The sequence below is a fragment of the Gobius niger genome (assembly GCF_951799975.1).
Source record: "Gobius niger genome assembly, chromosome: 24".
NCBI lineage: Eukaryota > Metazoa > Chordata > Actinopteri > Gobiiformes > Gobiidae > Gobius > Gobius niger.
In genome coordinates this window covers 14,818,405-14,838,239 of record NC_136875.1, presented here as the reverse complement: position 1 = coordinate 14,838,239, position 19,835 = coordinate 14,818,405, and the positions used below count along the sequence as shown (strand labels likewise).

The following is a 19,835-nucleotide window of genomic DNA, read 5'->3' as shown; positions in this document are numbered from 1 at the left end:
GAGCTGAAACTGGAACAGGCCATAACACACACTTTTTTTTCCCAAAATGTTGGATTCACTGTCGAAATGTGACCCTGTTTTTACTTTAAAGTTTTTACTGCTGCACATGTTTATATTCATTTTCTGAATGTTTAGGCTAAACATTTATTTACACCTGACACGGGTTTAATTTATAAAACACACGAGCGTCGACTGAAATAATGAAATGTTGGATCTATTGTTTTGTTTGTCAATATTTTGCAGAAGTCGAGTTTTATTTATTAAAGGTTTTGTGGATTTGAACATTTTTCTCAAAACGAAGTATTTTTTTCTATTTTATTTTGTGTCATATATTTTCATTCATTCATTTATTTTCACTTTTATTTTTTTTCATTTATTATTATTTTGTATATTATTATATTTATTATTTTACTTTAAATATTTGTCATTAATTTTTTTGTATTTTTATTATTATTATTTATTTTTTTATTTTTTATTATTATTATTATTATTATTATTATTATTATTATTATTATTATTATTATTATTATTATTATTATTATTTCCTAACATGGATCTCCTCTCTCCTCATGACGTCACATTAATCGCCGCTGTGCACGGCCCGTGTTGTGCGCATGCGCGGCGCACCTCTGGCTCCGGGGGGCGGGCCTGGGCAGGTACCGGCTCAGAGACGCTCTGCTCCGGGGCTCAGACTGCGCCTCGTCCCGCTGCCGCTCCGCCCGCACACAGAGCGCTCTCTCCGGCCTGAAGTCCGAGGACGCACCGCTGAGGCTCATCATCCCCCGGACACAGAGGCGCGCGGGGCCGCGGGGGGGGCATGGGTCTGAGGCAGACTCCGGGACAGACCTGGACCAAAGTGGACTATTTTTATATTTGACCTTAAACCTTTTACGGGAGGCTTTAAAGTATATTTAAATATTTTAACATTTAAACAGAAGGAGAGACCTTTTCACACGGATTAAACATCTCAGTCCTGAAGTCAAGTCTCTCCCCTCACACCCGGACTCACCCCGGACTAAAGCTGGACTAAACCCGGACTCTCCCCGGTCTAGCTCCGGACTAACCCCGGACTAACGCGGGTCTCCCCCCGGTCTCCCCCGGACTCTCTCGCTCTCCTCGGGACGACCCCCCCGTGGACCATGTTCCCGTCCCCGCGGAAGGCCTTCAGCATCGAGGCGCTCGTGGGGAAGTCGTGCCCGGGGCCGGTCCCCGGTCTGGGCCCCTGTCCGGGCGCGCGGGCGCAGGAGGAGCCGCTGCGGCCCACCGCGCTGCGCTTCACGGACGCGCTGCACGCGGTGTCCGCGGCGGGAGCGTTCGGCGGCGCGCGCCTCTTTCCCTCGGGACACGACGTGATGCTGCAGGAGCCCGGGGCACACGCGCACACGCCGCTGCACGCGCTGCAGATCCCGCCGCAGACGCACGCGGGACTGGGCTTCTACCCGAGCTCGTGGCTGCTGCGCGGACGCTACCTGACGCACCGCTTCACAGGTGCGAATACACGAGTACACGAAATATACACAAATACACGAATACACGAATACACGAATACACGAGTACACGAATATACGAAATATACACAAATACACGAATACACAAAATATACACAAAATATACACAAATACACGAATACACGAATACACGAATACACGAATACACGAATACACGAGTACACGAGTACACGAAATATACACAAATTCACGGATACACGAATACACAAATACACGAATACACGAAATATACACAAATACACGAATACACGAATACACGAATACAGGAAATATACACAAAATATACACAAATGCACAAATACACAAATACACAAATACAAAAATATACAAATACACAAATACACAAATATACAAATATACAAATACACAAATACAAATAGCTGTAAATGTAGTTATAAATATAAACACTGCTGTGCGCGCGGGGAAGGCTCTGCTTTTACATTTCATATTTTATTTTTAACACCTTTAGTATTTCCGTGTTTATTAAAGTATGTATTACTGCAGTAAAGTTTATTTTATTCACGCACGAGCTCGTGCAAACATCAGTCCATTAAACATCGACACAATGAATTATAATTGTATTGAAAGGACGGGGGAACATGGACACATTAAAGACACCATTTTGAATTTCGAAAAATAAATATAGTGAAATCTCCGCTCTGTTAAAAATAACTGCATTTGTTTTGATTCAAACAGACGGAGTTTAACAATAAAGGAAACGTGTTAGAGTAAAAATAAACCTGCCTGTGTCGCCCCTGCAGGTTCATGTCGCACAAACTCATGCTAAATGTAGAAGGATATTAACATCACCATTAATGTACTTTTAATTTAAATACGTTTGAAACATTTAGTCTGAGGTTCACAGTCTGAGGTTCACAGTCTGAGGTTCACAGTCTGAGGTTCACAGTCTGAGGTTCACAGTCTGAGGTTCACAGTCTGAGGTTCACAGTCTGAGGTTCACAGTCTGAGGTTCACAGTCTGAGCTTCACAGTCTGAGCTTCACAGTCTGAGGTTCACAGTCTGAGGTTCACAGTCTGAGGTTCACAGTCTGAGGTTCACAGTCTGAGGTTCACAGTCTGAGGTTCACAGTCTGAGGTTCACAGTAAAGCACGTGTCTAACGTCTTTTACGCGTCGTCCTTTATTCAAATAAAATAAAAACAATTTACGCTTCGGAGGAAAATAACAACATTAAAACGTCACGAATGACTAAATAACCAATAATTAAATAATGGCACAAAATAAACCTTTATAATATGGATCGTTTCCTCCTCCTCCTCTTCCTCCTCAGATGAAGACATTAGTGACACGCGCGCGCAGCTTTGACCTGGGCTCATTTGACTCTTCGTCCATCGCCGTTTATTCCCACGTGACCTCCAGCGCGTGCCTGTTCGCATTACAATGAATGATTATTATTATTATTACGCATTTATTACGCATTTATTACGCATTTCCCGCGGTGACCCTGGGCGGAGACTTTGTTTGGATTAAACGTTGTTCATTCTGACCCTCGCGCGTTAACGTTGCGCTTTTTCTAATTGACGCCGCGTGGCCGTGTTTTACGCGCGGGTCTCACGTGGCGCGCGCGGTGAAAAGCAGAGAAATCACGGCGCTGGTTTTTGTCCCGTGACATTTCAGATTCTCCCTGTCTGTTCACGGAAGTCTCTGAAATAAACATTGTGCCAAAACGCGCGCTGATCCAAAACCCGCGGCTAAATCCATGGACACATTTACGCACGAGCTGTAATGTCTTTGTCTTTTGCGTAAAGGCGCGCGCGTGTGTGTCTGCGCTCTCGCGGCCTGACGGAATGCGCCGCAGTGAAAGTGCAGGAGGTGATTCCGTCTGTGTTAAAGCCGCTCCTGTTTGGCTTTACCCAAATCTAAAAGCGTCTTGTAGAAAAAATGAAGAAAGTGACGAAACGTAAAAGGAAATGAGGAATAAAAACGCGCAGCAAAAAGGGAAGAAAAAAGGGATGGAGGTGAGAGAAAAGCGACGCAACAACGCGAGGAAACAGATCCGTGTCGATCTGTTTTTATAGGTCTTAGCTTTCAAATGAGGCGTCACGCTGGCTCCAGTCCAGCCGCGGGAACTCGGTTAAAGGAATATTTTTAAATGCAGAGAAATCGATTTGAATTTGAACATGAATGACATAAATATGAGGGGAAAAAAGAAGTTTTTTTTGGTTATTTTATGTTTTTATGTAAAAATAAATCATTTAAGCCCAAAAATGTAGAATAATGAATAACCTGAGTAACAGCGGAGCCTGATGTTTGTTTCAAAGTCTTTTCAGGATGGATTTTGAGCTTTTCTAGTTTTCAAACAATTGTGGAAAAATCAGTAAAAATGTAAAAAGTCGCCTCAATATTTGACTTTAAATACTATATTATATTTATTATTATTATCCCTCTGGAAAAACCTTCAACGATATTACATTGAGAGTCTGTGACTGATGTGAGAAATGCATTTTGAGAAAATAAGCTAATAATTAAACATGTTGTGGTGAAGATCAGGTGTGTGAGAGTTTATATGTGAAGAAACCAAACTGGCCCAAAACCTGAAAATGAAAAATAAATTTAAAAAAATGCTGGAACTTGGATTTATTTATTTTCCTTAATGTGAGTAAAAAAACAAATTGTAATGAAGGATTATGGTGAAGGTTTTTCTTGTTTTGAGTCAAATGAGATGAATTTCATTTAAAGCTGCAGGAAAAAAAGGGAAATGAATTTATTATTTCTGATGAAGTGAAATCTGTTCCGGACGAGGCTTCGTTATTTCTGGTGTTTTCGTCTTTAATTGTTCCTTATTTTACATTTTGTATTTTTTGATTTATAATATAAAGACTCTTTTTCAGGGAAACAAAACTCACGGTTTCAATGACATGAAAACGGTTTAATGAGGCTCAGAGTTTCCTTTAATAATAATAATAATACATTTTATTTATAATGCACTTTACATTTGACACCAAATCTCAAAGTGCTACAGTGGACAGCACAGTTAAAACCAAAACATTATAAAATACAACACAACATATATTAAAAGACAGGACTGAAAAACCAAAGCATTAGCTGTTAAAATAAGCTTTTGTAAAAAGGTGGGTTTTAAGTACTAAGAAACGCAAACAATATCAGTCAATTCCTGTAGTGATTACAATAACTACCGTCTCGAAGTCTCAAAGTCTTAAAAGTGTAAAAGTTAATTTTCCTCTTGGTCAGTTTTATTTTTATTATAACGTCGTTTTTTAACGTGTTTGAGCTTCACAGAAACAGCGGCGTCTCCAGAGCCTCGGGAAACGTTTATTTCTCCTCCTTTTTTATAATTATATTCTCACTTTCCTGATGCTTCTTTTCCTCCTCATTTACGTCTCGTTTTGTTGTTTTTCGGTCGTGTTTTGTTATTTTTCGGTCGTGTTTTGTTGCTTTTTGGTCGTGTCTTGTTATTTTTCGGTCGTGTTTTGTTATTTTTCGGTCGTGTTTTGTTGTTTTTTGCTCGTGTTTTGTTGTTTTTTGCTCGTGTTTTTCGGTCGTGTTTTGTCATTTTTCGGTCGTGTTTTGTCATTTTTCGGTCGTGTTTTGTTGTTTTTCGGTCGTGTTTTGTTGTTTTTTGGTCGTGTTTTGTTATTTTTTGGTCGTGTTTTGTTATTTTTCGGTCGTGTTTTGTTGTTTTTCGGTCGTGTTTTGTTGTTTTTTGGTCGTGTTTTGTCATTTTTCGGTCGTGTTTTGTTATTTTTCGGTCGTGTTTTGTTGTTTTTTGGTCGTGTTTTGTCATTTTTCGGTCGTGTTTTGTTATTTTTCGGTCGTGTTTTGTTGTTTTTCGGTCGTGTTTTGTTGTTTTCGGTCGTGTTTTGTCATTTTTCGGTCGTGTTTTGTCATTTTTCAGTCGTGTTTTGTCATTTTTCGGTCGTGTTTTGTTATTTTTCGGTCGTGTTTTGTCATTTTTCAGTCGTGTTTTGTCATTTTTCGGTCGTGTTTTGTTATTTTTCGGTCGTGTTTTGTTATTTTTCGGTCGTGTTTTGTCGTTTTTCGGTCGTGTTTTGTTGTTTTTCGGTCATGTTATGTTGTTTTTCGTCGTGTTTTGTTGTTTTTCGTCGTGTTTTGTTGTTTTTCGGTCGTGTTTTGTTATTTTTTGGTCGTGTTTTGTTATTTTTTGGTCGTGTTTTGTTGTTTTTCGGTCGAGTTTTGTTGTTTTTCGGTCGTGTCTTGTTGCTTTTTGGTCGTGTTTTGTTATTTTTTGGTCGTGTTTTGTCGTTTTTCGGTCGTGTTTTGTTGTTTTTCGGTCATGTTATGTTGTTTTTCGTCGTGTTTTGTTGTTTTTCGTCGTGTTTTGTTGTTTTTCGGTCGTGTTTTGTTATTTTTTGGTCGTGTTTTGTTATTTTTTGGTCGTGTTTTGTTGTTTTTTGCTCGTGTTTTGTTGTTTTTCGGTCGAGTTTTGTTGTTTTTCGGTCGAGTTTTGTCATTTTTCGGTCGTGTTTTGTCATTTTTCGGTCGTGTTTTGTTGTTTTTCGGTCGTGTTTTGTTGTTTTTCGGTCGTGTTTTGTCATTTTTCGGTCGTGTTTTGTAATTTTTCAGTCGTGTTTTGTTGTTTTTCGGTCGTGTTTTGTTGCTTTTCGGTCGTGTTTTGTTGTTTTTCGGTCGTGATTTGTTATTTTTTGGTCGTGTTTTGTTATTTTTTGGTCGTGTTTTGTTTCTTTTTGGTCGAGTTTTTTGTTGTTGTCGTGTTTTTTTATTTTTCGGTCGTGTTTTGTTGGTTTTTGGTCGTGTTTTGTTGTTTTTCGGTCGTGTTTTGTTGTTTTTCGGTCGTGTTTTGTTGTTTTTCGGTCGAGTTTTGTTGTTTTTTTGGTCGTGTTTTGTTATTTTTTGGTCGTGTTTTGTTTCTTTTTGGTCGAGTTTTTTGTTGTTGTCGTGTTTTTTTATTTTTCGGTCGTGTTTTGTTGGTTTTTGGTCGTGTTTTGTTGGTTTTTGGTCGTGTTTTGTAATTTTTCAGTCGTGTTTTGTTGTTTTTCGGTCGTGTTTTGTTGCTTTTCGGTCGTGTTTTGTTATTTTTTTGGTCGTGTTTTGTTATTTTTTCGTCGTGTTTTGTTATTTTTTGGTCGTGTTTTGTTGTTTTTTGCTCGTGTTTTGTTGTTTTTCGGTCGTGTTTTGTTGTTTTTCGGTCGTGTTTTGTTATTTTTCGGTCGTGTTTTGTTGTTTTTTGCTCGTGTTTTGTTATTTTTCGGTCGTGTTTTGTTGTTTTTCGGTCGTGTTTTGTTATTTTTTGGTCGTGTTTTGTTATTTTTCGGTCGTGTTTTGTTGTTTTTTGCTAGTGTTTTGTTATTTTTCGGTCGTGTTTTGTTATTTTTCGGTCGTGTTTTGTTGTTTTTTGGTCGTGTTTTGTTATTTTTCGGTCGTGTTTTGTTGTTTTTTGGTCGTGTTTTGTTGTTTTTTGGTCGTGTTTTGTTGTTTTTCGGTCGTGTTTTGTTGTTTTTTGGTCGTGTTTTGTTGTTTTTTGGTCGTGTTTTGTTGTTTTTTGGTCGTGTTTTTTTCTTTTTTGGTCGTGTTTTGTTTCTTTTCGGTCGTGTTTTGTTTCTTTTCGGTCGTGTTTTGTTGCTTTTTGCTCGTGTTTTGTTATTTTTCGGTCGTGTTTTGTTGTTTTTCGGTCGTGTTTTGTTATTTTTCGGTCGTGTTTTGTCATTTTTCGGTCGTGTTTTGTCATTTTTTGGTCGTGTTTTGTTATTTTTTGGTCGTGTTTTGTTTTTCGGTCGTGTTTTGTTATTTTTCGGTCGTGTTTTGTCATTTTTCGGTCGTGTTTTGTCATTTTTTGGTCGTGTTTTGTTATTTTTCGGTCGTGTTTTGTTTTTCGGTCGTGTTTTGTTGCTTTTCGGTCGTGTTTTGTTGTTTTTCGGTCGTGTTTTGTTGTTTTTCAGTCGTGTTTTGTTACTTTTCAGTCGTGTTTTGTTTCTTTTTGGTCGTGTTTTGTTGCTTTTCGGTCGTGTTTTGTTGTTTTTCGGTCGTGTTTTGTCATTTTTCGGTCGTGTTTTGTTGTTTTTTGGTCGTGTTTTGTTGTTTTTCGGTCGTGTTTTGTTATTTTTCGGTCGTGTTTTGTTGTTTTTCGGTCGTGTTTTGTTGTTTTTTGGTCGTGTTTTGCTGTTTTTGTCACATTTTTGTTGAATATTTGTTGAATTTTTTTCACATTTTTGTTGAGTTTACATCCTCGTTTTCTTCTCATTTTTTGTGGCTATTGTGGTGCTTTTGTCCCAAGAAGCTTTTTGATTGGGGTAAAGCCAAACTGGAGAAAATGGGATCCGTTCAGGTGGAAGTTAAGAGGTTAAAGCCACACCACGGAAAATATTACCCAGTATATAAAAGTGAAAGACAAGCCTTTATTCCACATCCAGTACAGGCAGAAAACAGGACTTGTTCTGGTTTTCTTTTAAAAACGCCGCTCTGTCATTAAGGCCAGATTTGTGCACGACTCATAGTTGTTCTGTGGACAGTTTCCCCCACCTGAGCCGTGTCTCTCTGCACTTCATCCAGGGTCATAAGTTACCATTTGTTTCACGTCTGTACGGAGCGTTTGTGAGTCAACTTTTACAAACCCTGGATGTCATGAGCTGATCTCCCACAGCGGCTTTAACTGGTCATTTCTAAGCTTTCATTTTAAGAACGTGGATTTTATGGGTCTGAATTCACACATTCTGCAAATTCTCCTGATGAATCTGATCAGTTTCAAACATTCAGTCTTCAATGAGCTCCACCGAGTCTGGAGACTTTGAGACACTTGGTAACACCGGCTTGTAAAGTGCAATACAAGTGTCAGCCTTTATTATTATTATTGCAGCAATAAATAACAGCCCTTTCTCCTCCACAGCTCTTTATTCTGTTATGTTTGATCTTATATGTGTGCGGTGAACAGTGATGACGTCACAGACAGGCCCAGACCTGCCTCTGATCAGGGACCGGTCACATGATCAGGGACCGGTCACATGACTGCGGCTCATCATGAAAACTCAGCTTAACCCCTTAACTCCCGCCTGAACCGAGCACATTTTCTCCAGTTTGGCTTTACCCCAATCCAAAAGCTTCTGGGAAAAAGCTGTGAAAATAGAGACAAAACTGAGACGAAAACAATGATGGAAATGTGACAAAAAAGTGAGAAAAAATGAACAAAAAAATGACAAAAATGTGACATAAATGTGACCAGAAAATGACAAAAATGTGAAAAAAAACAAAACAAAAAAATATCAACAATTTGACAAAAATTTGACAAAGAATTCACGAAAAAATGACAAAAATGTGACAAAAAAATGACAAAAAATTGATAAAAAAATGGACCAAAAAAATTACGAAAAAATGACAAAAGTTACAAAAATGAGTTGAATACCCAACAAAAAAATGATGGAAAAAAAATGTGATGACGTGATGGAAAAGATCCTCTCGGTTCAGGCGGGAGTTAAGAGGTTAACCTGTTACTCGCCGCCTCCCTGGAAAACATGGCCAGCCAGGTTTTGTATAGTCTAGTATAGTCGTCAACCTGGCACTTTATAAAATATTTATAAGGTAAAATGTGCTTTTCTTCTAGATCCGCCCCTGTGCCCTCATCATTTTTTGACATATTATTCTTATTGACCAACATCACCTTCATGTTTCCACTTTTGGACGCCTTCATGAGGAAATAATCAGACCACAGTTCATCTGAAGAGAGGACTTTGAACTGTGTGACAGTTTTTGTTTCATGTGAATTGAGTCAGGAATTACAGAGAAATGAGCAACAAACTAAGACTAGGGCTGTATGCGAATGTCCACACTATTCCCTATATAGTCATTATATAGTGGTCACATGTTGTAGGGGTGTCCGAATGTCCAGAGAGAAAAAAGTCCCACAATGCATCTGGAAAAGTAGTGAGCATCGATGGTCACTAAACGGCTCCATATTTCCCACAATGCACTGGGAGAGTGGGAGAAGAGCCTGACAGAGACAGGTCTGTGAACTAAACACGACTGAAGTAAATCAGCTGTTTCAGTCGAGTGTTTGTGTTTCTCATGAATAAACGACCAAAATATAAACGGTTACAGTGAAAAGATGCTAACGCTAGCTGCTAACCTTTAGCTGGAGCTGTTAAATGACCGACAGCTTCCTCTCGAATAATCCAAGTCATTCATGTAAAATCCATGTTAAATATAAAGTATCTGACTCATGTTTATCCATAAATATTCCACTGTCTCTGAGTTTGGTTTTTATCACAGAAATACTTTATTCCCGGAGTTTAGCGACTTTTAGCAGATGTCGTCACTCATCTGCTGGTGTTCGGACACCGGGCTCTGACCGACTCTCACGTCTCTGAGCTCACACTGGGGTGACTTTTTTTTGTCCTTTTGTTATAATGATAGTAACGCCTGTAAAAGTGCCAAAACAGTTGTTCTGTTTCATAAAATAAACGTTTGTAACAATAAATAAATTCAGATAAAAAAAAAAAAAAAAAACATATCTGCAGCTGCAGCGCGTGACGTCACGCAGCGCGGAGAAAGTCGTGTCTCGTGTCCGAATCGCCAACAGAATCAGTGACTATATAGTGACTATATAGTCACTATATAGTCACTGAGGGGTTAAGGCAGTGTTTTTCAACCTTTTTTGAGCCAAGGCACATTTTTTACATTGAAAAAGTTACGAGGCACCACCAGCAGAGGATGTAAAAAAAAATAACTCTGTAGCCGATATTCACAATTTAAAGTAATTCTCATCAAAGTGTCTTTAATAGGAAGACCGTATCGTCTGTAGACACAGTGCCACTGTCACAGCTGTCGCATTCATGCATCACTAATTCTCTGATCTCAAAGAAATGAGTTTCTTGCGGTCACTGATATGGAAGAGCATCACATGGTCACTCTGCCGATCACTAGACAGCACAGAGACTCCACAACGGCACATTATTTGCGGATGATAATTAATTTGTTTAAAAAAAATATTTTTTTAGGCCAACAAGGTGAAATTGGATAATTTCCCAAGGCTCACCAGACAATATCTCACAGCACACTAGTGTGCCACGGCCCAGTGGTTGAAAAACACTGGGTTAAGGAATAGTGTGGACATTCGGATACAGCCTAGAAATCCTTACCATAGAAACTATAGCTGTGTTTCAGGTCCCACCACAGCACTCTGAAGGCCTGTAAGATCAGATCAGATCGTGATTTTATTGTGGGGAACCTCTGCTCTGCTCTTTAGCTCTGCTTTAGGTCTGCTTTAGGTCTGCTTTAGCTCTGCTTTAGCTCTGCCTTAGCTCTGCTTTAGCTCTGCTTCAGCCCTGGTTTAGCTCAGGCCTAGCTCTGGTTTGTCTCTGCTTTAGCTCAGCTTTAGCTCTGCTTTAGCTCTGCTTTAGCTCTGGTCTAGCTCTGCTTTAGCTCTGCTTTAGCTCTGGTTTAGCTCTGGTTTAGCTCAGGTTTAGCTCTGGTTTAGCTCAGCTTTAGCTCAGGTTTAGCTCTGCTTTAGCTCAGGTCTAGCTCTGCTTTAGCTCTGGTTTGTCTCAGGTTTAGCTCTGGTTTAGCTCAGGTCTAGCTCTGTTTTAGCTCAGGTTTAGCTCAGGTTTAGCTCAGCTTTAGCTCTGCTTTAGCTCTGGTTTAGCTCTGCTTCAGCTCTGCTTTAGCTCAGGTTTAGCTCTGCTTTAGCTCTGGTCTAGCTCTGCTTTAGCTCTGGTCTAGCTCTGCTTTAGCTCTGGTCTAGCTCTGCTTTAGCTCTGCTTTAGCTCAGGTTTAGCTCTGCTTTAGCTCAGGTTTAGCTCTGCTTTAGCTCTGGTCTAGCTCAGGTTTAGCTCAGGTCTAGCTCTGGTTTAGCTCAGGTTTAGCTCAGGTCTAGCTCTGGTTTAGCTCAGGTTTAGCTCAGGTCTAGCTCTGGTTTAGCTCAGGTTTAGCTCAGGTCTAGCTCTGGTTTAGCGGTTTCCTTCGCTGTTGATGATTTGATTATGAAATCTCTCCCGTCTCGCTTCGCCGCCTCCGAACACGTTTGCCGTGACAAAGCGACCGCCGCCTCCAAACCGCCGCGCCTCCTCTTTGTGCCGCGCCTCCTCTTTGTGCCGCGTGAGCCGCCGCCCGCCTCGCTCCTATTAAAATGTGGGGGTGTGTTTTACATAAACATGGTGGCGTTCCCGCCCTGGCGACGCGCCGGGGGCAAAATGGCCGTTTGATTGTGACCGCGGCGGTTTTTACCGAGACGCGTCGAATCAAAAGGCGACTTTCATATGCAAAGCGCCCGCGGGGGGGGAGGTGGGCGGGTGGCGCAGACAGGCAAATTCACAGGGGGGCGAGGAGGCGGCCATTTTGGGAAGCACGGGCGATAACGAGAAACCTGGAACGGACTGGAACCACACGAGTTCGTGTCCTCGGCCTGCGGTTTAAAGCTCATGTGACAGGTTTTAGACTCAGGAACGGCTGCGTCACATGTTTTATATTTCTTTTATTTACTTTACTTTTTAAATAGGTTTTAAGCCATTTTACAGAATCACATTTCTTTATGTGTGCTCTTGTTTGAGATGCTTTTACAGTGAGGAAAATCTGAACTGTCTACATTGTTATTTCTTAACCTGTTAACTCCCGCCTGAACCGAGAGGATCTTTTCATTATCATCATCATTTTTTGGTTGAGTGTTGAACTCATTTTTGTATCTTTTTTGTCATTTTTTGTCACATTTTTGTCATTTTTTCGTCCTTTTTTTTAATCACATTTCTGTCATTTTTTCGTCATTTTTTCGTTAATTTTGTATCACATTTTGTCACATTTCTGTCATTTTTTTGTCAATTTTCTTAATCAAATTTTTGTCATTTTTTTGTCAATTTTTCATCACATTTTTGTCACATTTTTGTCACATTTTTGTCATTTTTTTGTCATTTTTTTGTCACATTTAGTCAATTTTTCATCAATTTTTCGTCACTTTTTTGTCACATTTCCATCATTGTTTTCGTCTCAGTTTTGTCGCTATTTTCACAGCTTTTTTCCAGAAGCTTTTGGATTGGGGTAAAGCCAAACTGGAGAAAATGTGCTCGGTTCAGGTGGGAGTTAAGGGGTTAAAAGAAATAAGAATAAAGAAAAGCAACACTGACTTTTTTTCTTTTTCCTCACGTCATCAGATTTTTTTTTTTCCATCATTTTTTTGTTAAGTGTTCAACTCTTTTTTGTCACATTTTTGTCATTTTCGTCATTTTTTCGTCAATTTTTTAATAACATTTTTGTCATTTTTTGGCACATTTTGTCACATTTTTGTGATTTTTTTTGTCACATTTTTATCACATTTTTGTCACATTTTTTGCAATTTTTTTGTCACTTTTTGTCAATTTTTTTTCATTTTTTTTGTCAATTTTTTGTCAATTTCTTGTGACATTTTTGCCACTTTTTCATCAATTTTTCGTCACTTTTTTGTCAATGTTTTCTCACTTTTTGTCACATTTCCATCATTGTTTTGTTGCTATTTTCACAGCTTTTTCCCAGAAGCTTTTGGATTGGGGTAAAGCCAAACTGGAGAAAATGTGCTCGGTTCAGGCGGGAGTTAAGGGGTTAAAAGAAATGAGAAGAAAGAAAAGCAACACTGATTTTTTTTTTTTTTTTTTTATGGCTGCACTTATGCTACTTTTATGATTTCTTGTTTTTTTATGTACTGTTGAAATCCTGTGTATTTCCCTGAGAGGCCCCCCAGTCCCTCTGCTGACCCTTGACCTTTCATGTGGTCGACTGTTAGATATCTGCTGTTAGTGATCTAGAGCTTCAGAGCTATTTTCCCAGTTCGACCGTCCTCACCCAGGGGAAGTGACATCACCAACAGCTGTTCTTCTTCTATAAGGTTATTGGCAGACTGCAGGCCAAACCAAAGCGCATGTCGCCCCCTACTGTTTAGTGCCCAACAACATAGACATTTAAAGAGAAAATTAAATTCAAATGATCCAAATATTTCCCTTTAGTGTTATTTTATCTCCACAGCTGTTTCATAAAGCTACATTATAATGATCCAATGTGGCTTAAGTTTCTACTAAATGAAACAAAAGCACAAACTGTCGTCATTTAATCCGTTTCCTGAGGCGTCTCTTTAACACTGACATGTGACCAGGGGCGGACTGGCCACATGTCCTGTAGTACCACCCGCCTTAACCTCTTACCACCCGGCTAAACCCAATGCATTCTCTCCTCTTTGCCTAAAGGCCAGAGTAGAGCCTCATTTGAAAGCTAAGACCCACAAAACTGATGTTTTTCCTGGAGTTGTTGTCAATATGTTGTTTTTCCTCTCATTTTTGCAAATGTGTTACTGTTTGTCACTTTTTTGTTCCATTTCTGTAACTTTTTTGCTGCTCTCTTGTTGAGTTTTTTTGTTTCAATTCATTGTCACATTTTGTCTCTTTTTTGCTGCACTTTCACCACTTTTTCGTCACGTTCTTGCTGCTCTTTTGTCACATTTTTGTTGAGTTTTTTGTCTCTTTTTTTCGGTGGCTTTTTTCTTGCTATTTTGCGCCATTTTGCGTTTACGTCCTCATTTTCCTCTCATTTTTCGTCTCCATTTTGACGTTTTTTTTTCTTCCCCCAAGAAGTTTTTAGATTTGGGTAAAGCCGAACTGGAGAAAACGTGATCGGTTCAGGCGGGAGTTAAGGGGTGAACCGAGCTTTACCTAAATCTTAAAGCTTAAAAGAAAAGAATCAAAAATAGCGACGAAAATGGGGATGAAAACGGAACGGAAATGTGCCGGGGAAAGCGACAAAAACCCACAAAAACGTGACAAAAAAAGAGACGAAAACACGACAAAGCGATGGAAAAAAGCAATGAAAAAAAGCAACAAAAACACAATACGAAAGTAACACAAAAGTGACGAAAACACAACGAATACGCGACGAAAAAGTGACGAAAAAGGAACAAAAACATGACAAAAATGTGGCGACAACGTGACAAAAAGTTTCATGTCTTAGCTTTCAAATCAGGCATTACAACTGTTGCTCTTCGGTCAAGAAGCTTTTAGATTTGGGTAAAGCCGAACTGGAGAAAATGCTCTCGGTTAAGGGTTAAATGTGTATTTGTGGAAGTGCTGCATTTACGCTAGTTTGGGCCAGGCTGGTCCAGAGTCCAGGGCCGTTCTTCTTCTTCTTCTTCTTCTTCTTCTTCTTCTTCTTCTTCTTCTTCTTCTTCTTCTTCTTCTTCTTCTTCTTCTTCTTCTTCTTCTTCTTTTTTTTCTTCTTTTTTTTCTTCTTTTTTTCCTTTTTCTTTTTCTTCTTTTTTTTCTTCTTTTTCTTTTTTTTCATCTTTTTTTTCTTCTTTTTTTTCTTTTTCTTTTTCTTCTTTTTCTTCTTTTTCTTCTTTTTCTTCTTTTTCTTTTTCTTTTTCTTCTTTTTCTTTTTCTTTTTCTTTTTCTTCTTCTTCTTCTTCTTCTTCTTCTTCTTCTTTTTCTTTTTTTTCTTCTTTTTTTTCTTCTTTTACTTTTTCTTCTTTTTCTTCTTTTCCTTTTTCTTTTTCTTTTTCTTTTTCTTTTTCTTTTTCTTTTTTTTCTTCTTTTTTTTTCTTTTTCTTTTTCTTTTTCTTCTTTTTCTTCTTTTTCTTTTCTTCTTTTTCTTTTTCTTCTTTTTCTTTTTCTTCTTTTTCTTCTTTTTCTTCTTTTTCTTCTTTTTCTTCTTTTTCTTCTTCTTCTTTTTCTTTTTTTTCTTCTTTTTTTTCTTCTTTTACTTTTTCTTCTTTTTCTTCTTTTCCTTTTTCTTTTTCTTTTTCTTTTTCTTTTTCTTTTTCTTTTTTTTCTTCTTTTTTTTCTTTTTCTTTTTCTTTTTCTTCTTTTTCTTCTTTTTCTTTTCTTCTTTTTCTTTTTCTTCTTTTTCTTTTTCTTCTTTTTCTTCTTTTTCTTCTTTTTCTTCTTTTTCTTCTTTTTCTTTTTCTTCTTTTTCTTTTTCTTTTTCTTATTTTTCTTCTTTTTCTTTTTCTTCTTTTTCTTTTTCTTTTTCTTCTTTTTCTTCTTCTTTTTCTTCTTTTTCTTTTTCTTCTTTTTCTTTTTCTTCTTTTTCTTCTTCTTTTTCTTCTTTTTCTTTTTCTTCTTCTTTTTCTTTTTCTTCTTTTTCTTTTTCTTCTTTTTCTTCTTTTTCTTCTTTTTCTTTTTCTTCTTCTTCTTCTCCTTCTCCTCCTTCTTCTTCTTCTTCTTCTTCTTCTTCTTCTTCTTCTTCTTCTTCTTCTTCTTCTTCTTCTGTGTTTATTGGAGGCGCTGCAGAGGAAAAGTAACTGCCCTCTGTTGATCTTCCTCCTAAACCCAGGCTCGTGTTTGCTGGATTACGGTGGATCTGTGACATTGTCCTGTAACCGCAGCTCGTAAAAGACCACGGGTTCGTGTTCTGTGATTTAGATAAAGCCTTTTTTGCTCGATGCAAATAAACCACAAAATCAACTGACGGATGAAAGACGGATCAGTCAGAGCGAAACGTGTTCGGACCAGATTCAGTGACACAGTGTGAGGGTTTGAGTTTCCGTCAGTGTCGAGTGGAGCGAAGATACAAACGACCGGAGCAAAACCCGAGCAAATGACGGCGAGGGCTGTCGACAACTCATCATGCAAATGAGACGCACTCTTCACTCCCACCTGAACCGAGCACAGTTTCAACAGTGTGGCTTTACCCAAATCTAAAAGCGTCTTGATAAAAGCATCATGTGAGACAATGTGACGAAAATATGACAAAAAAGTAATGAAAAAGTGACACAAATTTGACATAAAAGTGACAAAAATGTGACAAAAAACGACTAAAAAAATGACTAAAAAGTGACAAAAATTGACAAAAAATTGACAAAAAAAGTGAAAAAAAATTAACAAAAAATTGACAAAAAATTGACAAAAAAGTGAAGAAAATTAAACAAAAATTAACAAAAAATTGACAAAGAATTGACAAAAAAGTGAAAAAAAATTGACAAAAAATTGACAAAAAAGTGAAAAAAAATTGACAAAGTGACAAAAAAGTGACAAAAAGTGAAGAAAATTAAACAAAAAATTGACAAAAAAGTGAAAAAAAATTAACAACAATTTGACAAAAAAGTGACAAAAAACGACTAAAAAAATGACTAAAAAGTGACAAAAAATGGACAAAAAGTGACAAAAAGTGAAGAAAATTAAACAAAAAATGGACAAAAAAATGGACAAAAAATTGACACAAAAGTGGAAAAAATAAAAAGTGAAAAAAATTGACAAAAAAATGACATAAATGTGACAAAAAGATGAAGAGTTGAAAATCCACAAAAAAATCCACAAAAGAGCAACCAAAGTGACAACACAGCAACAATGCAAGGAAAAAAAGATTGGTTCAGATGAGTTTTGTCGGTCAAATGAGTCGTTACGATGTGCGTTTGTGTACGGCTGAACTGGAGAAAATGCGCTAGGTTAGGGCGGGGGTTAAGAGGTTAAACAGTAAAGATAGACTTAAAGATCACTGTGTTCTGTGTCAAATTAACTATTTATTTTTGTAACACAACCGAAAAAAAACACCAAACTCTTAAAATAACTAGACTCAAATGTTGAAGTCTGGATCTAATAACATCTAATTATCATAATAAAGTGCACACTGGAAAAAGGGAAAAGCTCATTCAAGTCCCGTCTCTCTGTAAACCTCGCTCTCCCGTGACTCGTGTTTAGACTGTCGCAGTTTCAATCCTGCTCAGTCCAGTTCTTCCCTGTCCTAACCCGGCTCTCTGTCGTCCAGGTGAAGACCCGAGTCCAGAGAACCTGCTGCTCCACGGCCCGTTCTCCCGGAAACCCAAACGCATCCGCACGGCCTTCTCCCCGTCACAGCTGCTGAGGCTGGAGCGAGCCTTCGAGAAGAACCACTACGTGGTGGGGGCCGAGAGGAAACAGCTGGCGTCAGGGCTGTGCCTCACCGAGACTCAGGTACCGGTCTCTAAATCCTCTCTCAGAACACCGAGACTCAGGTACCAGTCTCTAAATCCTCTTAAAAAACACCGAGACTCAGGTACCAGTGTCTAAATCCTCTTAAAAAACACTGAGACTCAGGTACCAGTCTCTAAATCCTCTTAAAAAACACCGAGACTCAGGTACCGGTCTCTAAATCCTCTCTCAGAACACCGAGACTCAGGTACCAGTCTCTAAATCCTCTTTCAGGACACCGAGACTCAGGTACCGGTCTCTAAATCCTCTTAAAAAACACCAAGACTCAGGTACCGGTCTCTAAATCCTTTTAAAAACCACCGAGACTCAGGTACCAGTCTCTAAATCCTCTTAAAAAACACCGAGACTCAGGAACCAGTCTCTAAATCCTCTTAAAAAACACGAGACTCAGGTACCAGTCTCTAAATCCTCTCTCAGGACACCAAGACTCAGGTACCAGTCTCTAAATCCTCTTAAAAACACAGAGACTCAGGTACCAGTGTCTAAATCCTCTTAAAAAACACCGAGACTCAGGTACCAGTCTCTAAATCCTCTTAAAAAACACCGAGACTCAGGTACCAGTCTCTAAATCCTCTCTCAGGACACCGAGACTCAGGTACCAGTCTCTAAATCCTCTTAAAAAACACCGAGACTCAGGTACCAGTCTCTAAATCCTCTTAAAAAACACAGAGACTCAGGTACCGGTCTCTAAATCCTCTTAAAAAACACCGAGACTCAGGTACCAGTGTCTAAATCCTCTCTCAGGACACCGAGACTCAGGTACCAGTCTCTAAATCCTCTTAAAAAACACCGAGACTCAGGTACCAGTCTCTAAATCCTCTTAAAAAACACCGAGACTCAGGTACCAGTCTCTAAATCCTCTTTCAGGACACCGAGACTCAGGTACCAGTCTCTAAATCCTCTTAAAAACACCGAGACTCAGGTACCAGTCTCTAAATCCTCTTAAAAAACACCGAGACTCAGGTACCAGTCTCTAAATCCTCTTAAAAAACACCGAGACTCAGGTACCAGTCTCTAAATCCTCTTAAAAAACACCGAGACTCAGGTACCATTCTCTAAATCCTCTCACAGGACACCGAGACTCAGGTACCAGTCTCTAAATCCTCTTAAAAAACACCGAGACTCAGGTACCGGTCTCTAAATCCTCTCTCAGAACACCGAGACTCAGGTACCGGTCTCTAAATCCTCTCTCAGAACACGGAGACTCAGGTACCAGTCTCTAAATCCTCTCTCAGGACACCGAGACTCAGGTACCAGTCTTTAAATCCTCTCTCAGGACACCGAGACTCAGGTACCAGTCTCTAAATCCTCTCTCAGGACAACAAGACTCAGGTACCAGTCTCTAAATCCTCTCTCAGGACAACAAGACTCAGGTACCAGTCTCTAAATCCTCTCTCAGGACACCGAGACTCAGGTACCAGTCTCTAAATCCTCTTAAAACACACCGAGACTCAGGTACCAGTCTCTAAATCCTCTTAAAAAACACAGAGACTCAGGTACCAGTCTCTAAATCCTCTTAAAAAACACCGAGACTCAGGTACCAGTCTCTAAATCCTCTCTCAAAACACCGAGACTCAGGTACCAGTCTCTAAATCCTCTTAAAAAACACCAAGACTCAGGTACCAGTCTCTAAATCCTCTTAAAAAACACCGAGGCTCAGGTACCAGTCTCTAAATCCTCTCTCAGGACACCGAGACTCAGGTACCAGTCTCTAAATCCTCTCTCAGGACACCGAGACTCAGGTACCAGTCTCTAAATCCTCTTAAAAAACACCGAGGCTCAGGTACCAGTCTCTAAATCCTCTTAAAAAACACAGAGACTCAGGTACCGGTCTCTAAATCCTCTTAAAAAACACAGAGACTCAGGTACCAGTCTCTAAATCCTCCTAAAAAACACCGAGACTCAGGTACCGGTCTCTAAATCCTCTTAAAAAACACCGACACTCAGGTACCAGTCTCTAAATCCTCTTAAAAAACACCGAGACTCAGGTACCAGTCTCTAAATCCTCTCTCAGGACACGGAGACTCAGGTACCAGTCTCTAAATCCTCTCTCAGGACACGGAGACTCAGGTACCAGTCTCTAAATCCTCCTAAAAAACACCGAGACTCAGGTACCAGTCTCTAAATCCTCTCTCAGGACACGGAGACTCAGGTACCAGTCTCTAAATCCTCCTAAAAAACACCGAGACTCAGGTACCTGTCTCTAAATCCTCCTAAAAAACACAGAGACTCAGGTACCGGTCTCTAAATCCTCTCTCAGAACACCGAGACTCAGGTACCAGTCTCTAAATCCTCCTAAAAAACACCGAGACTCAGGTACCAGTCTCTAAATCCTCTCTCAGGACTCGTGAGCTGTCATCCAAAATGGCCGACATCCAATATGGCGGACGGGGTATTTTTAAGAGCCCCTTTGCCAGGCCTGATGGCACTCACGCCTAGCTACTACTGCTAATACTACAACAATGA

At 39.3% G+C, this 19,835-nt stretch overlaps 1 protein-coding gene across 1 annotated transcript in view; it reads left to right on the top strand.

The window, feature by feature from the left end:
• Positions 1-997: 997 nt before the first annotated feature.
• The window catches only part of emx3 (empty spiracles homeobox 3), a 24,166-nt gene continuing 5,328 nt past the window's right edge, over positions 998-19,835 (top strand). Inside the window, exons 1-2 of the mRNA XM_079582293.1 lie at positions 998-1,488; positions 17,167-17,351. Of these exons, the coding sequence (XP_079438419.1) occupies positions 1,140-1,488; positions 17,167-17,351 (534 nt within the window). The 5' untranslated portion in view covers positions 998-1,139. The remainder of the gene's footprint in view (positions 1,489-17,166; positions 17,352-19,835) is intronic.